The sequence below is a fragment of the Cyprinus carpio genome, chromosome A21 (assembly GCF_018340385.1).
Source record: "Cyprinus carpio isolate SPL01 chromosome A21, ASM1834038v1, whole genome shotgun sequence".
In the NCBI taxonomy this organism is placed as follows: Eukaryota; Metazoa; Chordata; class Actinopteri; order Cypriniformes; family Cyprinidae; genus Cyprinus; species Cyprinus carpio.
This window is the reverse complement of record NC_056592.1, coordinates 7,964,589-7,977,474: the sequence shown is the minus strand read 5'-3', so window position 1 is coordinate 7,977,474 and position 12,886 is coordinate 7,964,589. Positions and strand designations below refer to the sequence as shown.

At 36.4% G+C, this 12,886-nt stretch overlaps 1 protein-coding gene across 1 annotated transcript in view; it reads left to right on the top strand.

Annotated features, from left to right (window-relative positions):
* The window catches only part of LOC109046206 (splicing factor, suppressor of white-apricot homolog), a 78,580-nt gene that overhangs the window by 30,352 nt on the left and 35,342 nt on the right, over positions 1-12,886 (top strand). The window contains 2 exon segments of the mRNA XM_042778831.1: positions 10,044-10,128; positions 10,482-10,718. Coding sequence (XP_042634765.1) covers positions 10,044-10,128; positions 10,482-10,718 — 322 coding nt within the window.

The window sequence follows — 12,886 nt, the reverse complement described above, 5'->3', positions numbered from 1 at the left end:
TGCATCATTAAAACCCATGTCCCACCAATGCCTGAAAGCTTTTTTTTCTGTTTATGGGTGAATAAAAGATGTGTCAAATCAATATAAAGTGCAGAATATCCTAAACGCACGCACAGAAGAGCCACAATCTGATATCTCAATATATCTTTTTTTTTGCATTGCATTGCATGACGTTCCTTTATGCCTCCTCACTTATTCAGCATCCACCGAGGATGCTTGACATGATTTGCAAAGTTCAGCATCCCTGTAAATTCATCAGTCTCAGCCAGCATTTAAACTTGATGTTCTGGGATCCTTTTCAAAGCGAGTGACATTTGTTTCAGATTTCTCCAACTCAGCAAAGTCTGACTGCTTTAAGTCAGCTATATTTAACCACATTTCATGTGGTTTTCCCCCCTTAGTATACTTTTTTTTGGAAATATATGAGGGAACTTGTGTTGTAAAAAGCTTTTACAAGGCAGAATGGTGTCTGGAGACTCTCAGGGACTGCTGTTGCTTGACTTTTAGAGGGTAATGTATTGTCCTGGATGGTTCGGGCGCTTTGAATTATTTTTAAGGTCAGGTGAGGAGTTTGACCTTAAAGCTGACAGGTTCTTAAAGTCACAATTCTTGTAATTGCGACCCAGTCTCGTATTTAAAACTGTCTGCTTTGGCCATCATCACAGTTCTTGAAGTGTTCTCTTTGGAGAACATGTACTTGTGTTTAATAAGGTCTTTTTAAACATGGTAATGGTTGTTCTGGAGCCCATTGCCTTGTTTTATTTCTCCTTATCAGACCTTTCTCAGACAAGCCTTATATGTCATTTCCATTAAAGCAAGTCTAGTGTGACACTTAATGTATTTATCAAAGAAAAACAGGGTTTGGTGAGTATGTCAGATGATAGCATGACATGTTGTTTCTCTTCTTTCATTAATGGTCTAATTATTTGATGTTTCAGTCAAGATCCTCTAAGTTAATTTGAATGAAATTGACTAAGTTTTGTTCTTGTGTGGCATTCCTCTAGAACCCCGAGTGGGGAGTATATTTTTGCTTGATTTGGTGAAGTCCTTGTTAATATTTCCCTGTGTAATTAATCAAGGCTTTTGCAGTTTTTGAGTTTTTTCATAAGGCATAAATGCTGCTCCATCAACGGTTTTTGCTTTTAATGAAAAGTGGAAACATTTCTCTGCAGTTTCAGACCTTTGTGTAACTGAGCTTTTCATATAATGTTTTTAGCTTTCTTTTTAATTGCACATATATAGATATAGTTTACATATACATATATATATATTATATATATATACAAATATTATTATATATATATCGTTATTATAACATGTTATTAAAAATTTGATCAAAACGCTCTTCTCTTCACAATACTACATTTCCATCCTCCACTCTTGAGCGACTACTTTTATACATTAGAAGGATTTCTGAACTGCACAGTTTCTTCTGGAATTCAATAGAGCATATCTTCTTCTTATTACACTGCTCTCTTGAATACTTGATTCTGATATTTTTGTATAATGGCTACTGATTTATATATGTGAATGTTGTCCCTGGCAGCCAATTTCCTAGATAGCTAGTTTCATCTCTCTCATAGGACAGTGCAATGTTAAAATAATTTCAACTTAGATCAATATTTCATGTCCTTTTTATTTATTTATTTGATTTTATTATTTATTTATAAATAGCCATGCAAGCAACATAATAATGAACTGTCATTTGGTCATTATCACAAAGTAAACCCCTTAATGTTCTTACAGAACTGCTCCACTTTGCATTGGCATCCAGATCAGCTTGTCGAGGTTTAAGATGCGATAATGAATGGCATTATCCCTTATATATAATCTTTGATATTTTTTAATAAATATGACATTCATGTTTTATTCAATAATTTAAAAAAAAAAAAAAAGTTTTTGCATCTGCCACTATTTTGTGTTTTTTCTTAAATTAAAGTAAAGCTTTAATTTTTAGAAGTGTATTTTTTTACCCTCTGGCATGGTTTCTGCATTCTCTTTCATATCCAACAGACTACTTTAAAAACATGAAAATTGAAAAACAGGAATTATCTTTGTTGTGGTTTTTGAGGGCCTTAGTAAGGGAAAGAAATTTGCATGTATTCTGTAAATATTTCAAAATATCTTCCAAATGTATAGTTCTGAAAATTACGTTAATATAAAAAAATGACAATAATTTTAATTAGACTTGTGTTTTGTTTAATCAAAAGAATTATAAATACTTTTGATGATTAGTGGTGATATCTGGAGGTGGTTAAAAGAAATGGAGGGCTGTTAGAATCTCTTCATGTTTTATTTTGGCAGATGGATGTGCGCTCATGTCAGTGACTTTGAGAAACGCCTTCAAGCTCCAGTATCTCAGTTACAACAGTGGCGCTTAAAGGCTGTCTGCACATTTCTAGCAGTGTGCCACTTTACAGCCCCTCTAGGGCACTTTTTCCTCAGCTAAACCATTTTTGATCATGTGTCCCTCTCTCTTTTTATGTACATGCATGGTTGCAGCTTCCCTTTGGTTTCTGGTTATTTACAATGCATGGAGAAGTGAATGAAATGAATACAGACTACAGACAGTATGTGGAGGAGGAGACTGACCACTTGTAGAAAAATGAATCAGAAGTTGCTGTGCTCAATGTAGTGGGTGTAGGAAAGAAAGCATTCCTTTAATGTAAAACAATCAATTAGCTTATTTGTAAAGGCTTATTCTTGTCTATTGCTGGTCTATAAGTGGATTATTTCACTGAAAATTTTTATTTTGCAAGTTTTGCAAGTAAAATCTACTTAACTAAGTTAGGTAAATTTAGCAAAGGAATTCAACATGACCAGTTAGAGTTTGATGAATAATATCTACTTTAGTACATATTTTTACTAGTTATTTAGTTAAATGCAATACTCACATTTCCCTCAGTTACAGTTTATAAAATTTACTCTAACAAGATAGCACTGGAAAACTACCATGCTATTAAAGCATGTGGTTCACTTGCAAACATGTGAGTAATCAAGTGTGGTTCTTTTTATTATTCGTAGGTAAGTATACAGCTTGTTATCCTTTAAAGATAATATCATGTGGTTCATTCAATACTTGGTACACCATACACAATGATGTTTAAATCAGTGGATAGTGTTTGAGTATAAATAGGTCATTTTGAGTAGAAAATTTACTCCAGATATACAATGATGTTAAGTTAATTGATATTGTGTTTGAGTTTAAATGTGTAATTTTGTGTATAAAATTAGATAAAGGTGAAAATTTGAGTATAAATGGATGATTCATCCCCCAGTTCATTATGGGGAAAACGGACAGTGAATGATGGGGAAACGCGAAAGAATCCTTGTAAACATAAAAAACAATTCCAAGTCAAACATGCTTATAATTTCAAACTTTAATTTCTACAAGCTTAAATTGAGTAGTAATATAGAATTTACTTTATAAATATAGAATTTACTATATATCCAGATATCACATATTTATTTTTTAAATTCTTGCCTGAACTAAATTATTTCATGTAGAAATTACATTTGTTTTTATGTAGTATTTACTTAACCACAAAATCATTTTTATCAGTGTTGTATATTTGAATGATTTGGTAAAGAGTTGAATTTGAATACCATAGCTGTCAGATTTTGTGTTTTTTTTTACATGTTTCTGTGCTTTGGCATTCAAAAGTTTGGAAAAATTAAGTTTTTGAAAAAAGTATTTTATGCAGGGCTGCGTTTTTTTTAAATAATAATAATAATAATAGTAATAATAATAATAAAAAGTAGTATTATGAACTATTTTTAAAATGTAAAATTTTGATTTTTTTTTCCTGTGTTGGCAAAGTTGATTTTTCAACAGCCATTACTGCAGTATTCAGTGTCACATGACTCTTCAGAAATCATTCTAATATGCTGAGTTGGTGCTTAAGACACGTTTCTTGAAAGGTTTTTTGAAAGAAGTCTTCTGTGTTAACTTTAATTTATTTAGGCCCTGTCCAAACGAACGCAGTTATTTTTAAAACCGCAGCTTTTTCTACACAGTTTGGCGTTCGTCCACACGCAAACACAGCACCAGGTCAGTGAAACCAGACATTTTTGACTTGTGGCGTTGGAGCCAACATGTCTTTACGGTTGAGATTATATCGCCACCTGTTGGCTTGGCATGCTCTTGTCAGTGCATCATAGCAAGCATTAGCATTTTCATGTGGACGGAGATTTTTTTTTTTAGGCAAATTTTGGATTAACTGTTTATAAAAATACACATGTACATGTGGACATGGCCTTAATTGTAATGAATGTGAAGACTTGTCATGTGTATTCACATGCAAACACATGTATAACGCATAGTTGCATGGATGTTGTCATTTTTGTTTGTGCCACTCCTAACACTTTCTTGCAACATGCTTGCGTCTCATCTTGTCCTGTCTCACGTCTCACATAGTTCACTTAAGGACCAACTGAGGTGCAAAGTGTATCTGTTTTCTGTCAAATCCCAAGACTCCCATATTCTCCTGAACCTACTTTAAAAGCACAGTCTGTAATTACTGCAACTGGCAGGCCATTAGTGGCAGTGCAAGAACAAACAGCAGCTCTTCCCGTTCACTTCTGTGGTGATTAAGCAGGCATATTTGCAAACCCCAACCTCTGTTCTAAGCCTGTGAGCTGAGTCTTTGTCTTTGAGTGTCTGCTTCATCAATTATAGATCGTATCTGTAATTAGTCTCTCCGTCAATCCTAGCATTTTGTACTACATAACCTCTTTATTATGTCTATCCTAATTGTAAAGAGAATTATCCAGTGTGTTTAATCGAAGCCTTGTTGATTACATTCTTACAGTATGAGCGCCCCAGTGTTTCTGTGGTTATTTTTGAAATAATTGTTTAGTTTCATCCTTCAGTTTGTAAAGGTGGTCACGATGGATTACTCTTTTATTTTTTTTACTTTAATGTGCAGCAGCTTTCTTAAGTTTTTACAGCTTTTATTAAGATTATTGTTAATTTATAAATACACTCATTCATCTATTCCATGTTTATTCATAATACATTGTCAAATGTTGATTTATGCAACTTGAAATGTTACAAATGTATTACATGTAGAAATTAACGTTGGTTAACAAATGCTATAAAAGTATTGTTTGCTTCTAGTTTTCTTATACGTAATTCATCTTCGAATGTTAACAACTGTTCTAATGGAACCTTATTGTAACATTACTATTTTCATTTTTTAGAGGTGTTGCTCTATTAACATGCTTTAACAGTACAGTCATGCAAATCACTGTTACAGTTGTTCCTAAAGTTTATCCACCAAACTCTATTTATTATGTGTGTTAACACCAGAGCAGTGAGAGTGCTAATATTATCTGTGCATATCTAGTTTTTCAACTTTGTCTTGACCATCCGCCTACAACAGTAGTCCTACAACTGAAAGCATGTTTTAATGGACAAATAGCATATTTTTTTGCTGAAGTGCTTTAACAAAAATATGAGCTTTGCATTTCTGCCTCCCTTGGCCATAGACCTCCACTGAAAATGTCTTGTCCCATATCTTCCATTGTAAATGCCTTGCCCTGTAGATTTACACTGCAAATGCCTTGCCCTGTGGACTTTCATTCTAAATATATTGCCCCCTAGACTTCCATTTTAAATGCCTTGCCACGTAGACGTCCATTGTAAATGCCTTGCCTCATAGATGTCTATTGTGAACGCTTTGCCCCATTGACTTCCACTGTAAATGCCTTGCCCCATAGACTTCAGTTGTAATTGCATGGCTGTAGACATGTTTTATGTTTCACATACAAGTTGAGGGATGTGTTGTGTGTCTTTTTCTTTCTTTCTTCTTTTTTCCTTCTATCTCTTATCTTTCGCTCTTGTCAGTTACCAGTCTTCCTTTTCATTGTCGTCCTTACCATATCTACATGTATAGTCTAGTTAGCTCTGCGCTTGCAGCTTGAAAGCCATTGTTCTTGATTTGTGCCTGTGTCTCTTCATTCGGTCCGCCTTTGAAGAGGTGGAAGTGCCAAAGAGCACTTCAGTCACCCTGCTTTCTTTGTTTGCCGCCTTTCATTGTATCTTCCTCTGGGGAAATGATCCTTGGTTGCACCTCTCCTCCCTCACCATTCCATTCCTTGTTATTCCAATTTGTTTTGTCGTTTTTTTATTCATTGTTGTAGTGCCCTGGTTTTCTGTGAGCAGGAGGGGAATGCTCTGACAGGATTCGTCAGATAACCTCAGGCCAGTGCGTTGATGGCTTGATTAGTGGAAAGAATAAACTGTACACAAGGCCTCCAACAGCTCATTTAAACCGATTAATTAAGAAAACAGAGGCTGCATCACTAAACAAGTCACCAGTTTCTTCAAAGCATTTTTTTTTTATTTGGAATGTACTTTTATTTTACTTCTGACTTTTTGGAATAAGAAAGGGGTTTTTTTTCTTTCTTTTTTTTTCAGTTTCTGTGCTCTCTGCCACCTGAAATTGTTTCAACAATCCTAACATGTTACAAAAGTGGTTTTGCCACTGCTTAGAAAAAAAGTCTGTTTTGTGAACATTGTACTCGCAGTATAAGATACGCTAGTGCTTTCAGTCTGTTTGACTGTTGTTCAGTTCGGTTTGCTTGAAAGTTACTTTCTGAGTTAGGATGTGAGGAACCTCACTGAGGAAGTCTGCTTGAAGAGTCTCGGATTCGTTTTGGAAAACATTCGTGTTTAATTTACCAAAGTGAACCGTTATTGATTATGTATATGATGACGACCGCACTTAAACGGAGCATCAGTCCCAAAGGGCCAAAGCCTTTTCCATTGCTGCTTGTCTCTGCAGAAACAGCCTTAGGTGAACAGCTAGCGTTCTTCGTATCTTTGATGCAAAACAGATGCAGTAACCATGTAATGCGGGTCACAACCATTTGCTTTTGCATGTGTACATTTTCTTACAACATGCAATTTGACACAACAGGTTTTAACACATAATTGTGTAATGTTTGGTCAGATTTTTAACTGATTATATTGACTGAAATGTAATGCAGTCAGTTCTTCAAATAAGATAAACTAAACCAATATTGTTGCTTAAACACTTATTATCATTGTTTTCTTGCAATTGATGTTGCTTTGAGTGGCGGTGCGGTGTGTAACCTCATGTGAGGGAAGAGTGTTAAGAAGCATTTTTGGTTTGATTTTATCTTTTGCTTGTTGTGTAACAAATAATTAACAATTATATGCCTTTTAAAGCATCACCTTCTTTCTTTAATTGCAGTAATAAGTAAATAAACTAAACTTAAAACTTACTTTAATTACTTGCTTTAAAGTGTTTTTTTTTTTTTTCCATTACTAATAATTTTTTTGTTTAGTGTGCTCACTTATCACTGTGTAAAAACGGTATCCAATTTTTAACCCTATCCTGTTGTTTAACAGCAACTTTATTTTAAGATAATTGAATTTCAGGTCAACCTTCAGCTGATTTCTGTTCAGATTTTTAGGTTTCAGTCCTCCACCAAATGGAGAAAAACATGAGTTATCAAGTGATCTATTTTTAATTGCCTTCCCTTTGCATTTGTTACCTAGCTACAGATCTAAACGGCTGTCTGTGCTGATGACGCCACCATACCGCTGTTCAATTATTACAGTGTGAAAAGGAATCTGTGGTGTCAGGGGACTGGGGCTGAAATGTGAACTCAGAAATGAAAATATTCTGAGATGTACATTGTACATTGTGTGATTTAACAAAATCACTGTGTATTTGATTATGGGCGGATATTTTTTTCTGGCGGATAATGGCAGAATCAAATTTTTAATGGCATCACATCTCTTTATAAGCCTTCATGAATGACACCTACCATCATACTCTAAATTACAGCATGCTAACTCTCCCATAGTCACTCTGCTTATCCGTGTTTTGCTGTTATAGAGCTACTTCCATATGGCATGGTCCATCAGCATGCATTTCTTCTGTTGGCTTTACCCATAAAACAGGATTAAGGGATTACTGCCTTTATATGAGAAGATGAAGACATTCTGTATGGCACCATCTCTGCAGGGGAGAATGTGTATAAAGAATCCCAAGGCTGAAGAAGTAATGTCCCTCTCAGGGGGAGACTATAGAACAACCCTTGATTTGTTATTAATGTTCAGTTGATATTAATTTGGTGATGTAAGTAGACAGCAGAGGTCTTTAACGATAGACTCTTTGGAAACCCAATGCACACTGAAGTTTTTAAAGCAGAGCAAACAGGCGGAAACAAATGGACTGCTCAGGAGAGCGATTGTAATTCACAACAGTTTTCTTTTTTCTTTTTTTTCCCCTTTTTTAACAATTAAAATTAGCTCTATTCTTTCATGTACTGGACACCAATTTTTTTTTTCTCCTTCTGGTATTTTTTAAAAACGGAATCTGAATAACACCTGAATATGAAAACCTTCTTAATTCTCAACACTAGGTTAGAGTACAGACTACACTTGAAACATTCACTCTCCCCACAGTCTCTCTTCACTTTTTTATCGAGTGTCTGGTCACAGATCCAATCTCCTGCTTTAATTCCTTCATCTTGTCTTTCATCTTTGGGCGAGAGATTTCTAACTGGGTTTAATGTCCTCCTGACCCTTCATCTTACCCAGGGCTACAGTGAGGGTCTACAGACACTTCTTTAATAGAGCTGTGAAATATTGAAAACTTCCATTAGGGACACTAAACTTTCAGACCCATTCTCTTTCGTCCTCTCACTCTGTCAGTTTTTTTTCTTTTCTTTTCTTGTTATATAAAACCCTAGCAGTGAGATTATGTGGGATTATCAGTGTGTGTGATTAGCTTTATTATTAGTGGCTATGCACATTAGCGTACAGCAGTGAAGAATATTAATTTGTACTATTCCGCTGATTCAAACAAAAGAATAAAACACAAAGATTTGGGTCAGAGTAAGGAAAACAACATCTCATTAGTGTGGAAGCACTGTACCTCATTAATGAGTTTTTCACCACCCCACAGTATGGAGTCCAGTCTTCAACATGTATTGAGGTGGAGTTAGAGGGAGATACATTTTTGAGCATGTAATCTGCTGGCAGATGGTTGACAAATGAGCATCAGGCCAGCATTGCTCTCAGGCTGCATGACCGTGAAGGATCTTGTCGTGATTTTTCTCCGCTGCAGAACGTTCCTGAGATTATACTCGTCCATCAGTGTAGCTCCCAGATTGATACTCAAAGCCTGCATCTCATCCTAATAGAGCTCAAACCGAAACGCATATAGCAAGTGGGAAATGCTCTCTTCACTTTTCTTTGTTTAAAGGTGAAGCCATTTCTGTGGCATAAAACATAATTGCAAAAATAATTCGTTTCCAAACAAACCTTACTTATTTGATTCTATAAATAGAAAGGAAGGAAGGTAAAATGGAAGGAAGGAATGTGAAATGAAAGGAAGGAAGGAATGTAACATGAAAAGAAGGAATTAAGGAATGTAAAATGGAAAGAATGGATGAAGAAAAGAATGATTGTAAAATGGGAGGAAAGAATGAATGTAAAATGGAAGAAAGGAATGAATGTAAAAAAGGAAGGAAGGGGGCACGGAAGGAGACGATAGCAGGAAGGAAAAAAGAAAAAGAAGAAAGTAAGGGAAAAAAGCAGGAGGGAAGAAAGTGGAAAAAGCAGGAATAAATTAAGATGAAGAAAGCAGGAATGAAGAGGAAACAAGCAGGAAGAAAGTAAAGGGGAAAGAAATCAGTAAGGAAGGAGAGGGAAGAAAAAGAAAGAGGACATAGAATGAACTTGAACATCAAAATATTACACGTGGCCTTTTAAGGATGAGATGGATTGTCTCTCAGGCTCTGCCTGTAGCCTGAACTCCTTCCATTTCCCCCTGTGCCTCCTTTTCTTCACCTGTGAACAGTATAGAGGAATTACTGACTCAGAATAACCACACATTCAGTACAAAGAAAGTCCTTTAAAATACTGTCAAGCTCTTGAGAGAGCCTTTGTCTGAAAACTGAGAGCTCAGGATTTTCATCCTTAACCTGTGTCTGCAAAGTAAAGTAACTTCGTGTCTCTCTCTTCCCTGTCTCTCTCTGTTCCTGTTGTCTTGGGCTCACAGGGTTCGCTGCTTTACAACAGTGGGGGGGGACAGACAGCAAACTGCTCTTCTGACAAGCAGCAGAACGAGGGCAAGCTCATTAAAGGTAAGACAGCTCTGTGCTCCATGATCGAGTCCCCCACCACCTGACCTCAGAACATCCTTGTCAGCCATACTAACATTTCACAGTGTCCTCATGCACCTGTGTAGCAGCACCATCCCATGTCTCTCCATCCGTTAATTGCTGTTGTTGTGCTCAGGCTGTGTCACTTAGTGTTTAAAAATGGCGCGCTGACCCCTGTGTCGCCGCTGATGTAAATGTAGATGAGCTAATGGGCTTGACTGTAATAATCACATCTTTGACCATAATGACTGTACCTATGCAGCAGATTTGTGCTAAGTGAGGAAGGTTAACGACAGTCACTAGATAAAACCTGTCTATTATCGCTCACTTCACAGCATCCTTTGCGCCCATCTGCTTCGCAATAAAGTCGAAAGAAAATGACCTTCTGCCTCTGGAGAAGAATCGTGTGAGACTGGACGACGACTCAGATGAGGACGGGATGAAGGGGGAGGTGCAAGAGGGAGTGGAGTTGGCGATCGGATTGGTCGAAGCAGCCAGAGAGCCTCCTCAACCTCCATTGGCCGAGGAGAAGAAACCAGTACTGTCCCAGGAAGAAATAGAGGCCAAACAAGGTACGTCAAAATCTTCACTAAAGGATTATTTCATTCAGAAATAAACTTTCTGTCAGCATTTACTCACCCGCTTGATCAACTGTGACTTGACTGTATGGAACTCAAAAATGTGAAATTGTGAATTGTGTCCTTCAATAAAAAGTTTAATTTGAATAATGTGCTACAGTCTGAAGCCATGTAATAGATTTAAATGACAAATTAGCTAAGATTTAAATCTGCAGAAGTCAGGAAGAAAGGAAGGAGGGGTGGACAAAGGACAGGAAGAGGGAAAATAAATTAGGTAGGAAGGAAGGTAGATAAACGGAGCTAAGGAGGGAAGATAGGAAGAAGGGAAGGAAGGAGATATGAAATATCAAAGAATGAAGGAAGAGACAGGATGAAATTAAGATCAGGAAGAGAGGAAAATTTGAAGAATGAGAATGAAGGGCAGGAGAAAGGAAGCATGAAAAGAAATGAAGACAGGTAGGATGGATTAAGAAAAAGAAGGAAGGATTATTCAAATTTAATGGTGCTCTTTTGAATATTTTTGAGCTTCAAAGTCTCCGCTCACTTTCATTATATGGAAAAGAGTGGCAAGAGTATTTCTCAAAATGAATAAGTCAAAGGGGTTTGGAAGAACATAAAGTCAGTTGTTTGTTTTGAACTGTCCCTTTAATGCCACTAGAATCTTTTCTGGACTATTGTCCGTCTTTATAAATGCCAAGCATATTAGCAAGTTTTAGATTTGACTCACTGTCTGTAGAGTTCAGAAGTTAAGTTTTGTAATTGAGTGTTTTCAAGGCTGTTCTTTTGTAGATGTTCTGAAAAATTGTTCAAACAGAAGAGATGAGTCCATTTGTGGAGTATTACGAAAATAACTCGTGCTGATTTCTCTCACCATAATTGTTGCAGCCCAAATGTAATTCCTCACTGGCCAGAAGCTTAGAAGCTAGACATCTTTTACTGTAACAAGATAAGTTTAAAAAAATGATAGTTTATCATGATCACATTAAGCTGAGAGTTACCGGATTTTGCTTCACTTTTAGGACTACTTCATTGTTCTTTTGACCCTCAGAGACTTAAAATAGTGAGCTGATCTGATCGTTGTCACATCACGATGACTGGCAGCACATTAAAATTACTCTGGCGATGGCCAGGGATCTAATTTAATAGATCTGCCCATATGGGCCACGCTCACTAGTGGCAATAACTGTCCCCTGTAATTAAGAGGGAGTGTTTCACACAGAGAAAAAAGAGAAGGACACCTCGCAGTCAAAGATACCAACAACGTCTAAACTGGAAATGAGATCTGCAGATGTGCGTGAGGGATTGTAAATGTGTTTTTGCCTAAAAACAGGACATTTTCTGACCAACTACACTACCATTCAAACGTTTGGGGTCAGTAAGATTTTTGAAACAAGTCTGCATTTATTTGATCAAAATAAAGTAAAAACAGTAATATTGTGAAATATTATTAGTAATGCTTTTCTATTTAAATACATTTCAGAATGTGTTATGAAAAGATGAATGTTCGTAGCCATTACGCCAGTCTTCAGTGTCACGTGATCCTTCAGGAACGTTCTAATATGCTTATTATTACTAATATTGAAAACAGTTGTGCTGTAACACTGTGAAGCTGCTTTGACAATCTGTATTGTATAAAACATTATATAAATAAAGGTGACTTGACGTGACAATGCGACATGACCAAACATCGTCACCTGGGGAAAGACTAAGTGTATAAGTACACAGATATTGCATGGACCACTTTTATGGTACTTTTTTTATGTTTGAGCTTGACAGCCCTAGTCCTCATTTACTTTCATTATATGTGAAAGAGTAGAGCCAGGATATTGTTCAATTTTTCATTTTCCATGGAAGACAGAAAGTCATAGAGATTGGAACGTCACAAGGGTGAGGAAATGATGACAGATGCTCACTTCGGGTGAACTATTCGTTTAAACAAGAGATGCACCTTTCGTTATAACGTGTGCTTTGCATTGGTTTTCTTGTTCCCCATTAAAAATGAATTTAGTTAAATCTCATCACTGACTTTGGACTGCACACGTCAGACACTCTCCGGCTGAGCAGTAATGCTCCTGGAACGCAGGGGTAATTACAGTAATAAGACTAGATGCCCAGAGGAAGTTTACTGCACGAGGAAGTGAAATAAATGGCACTGCAGCCAA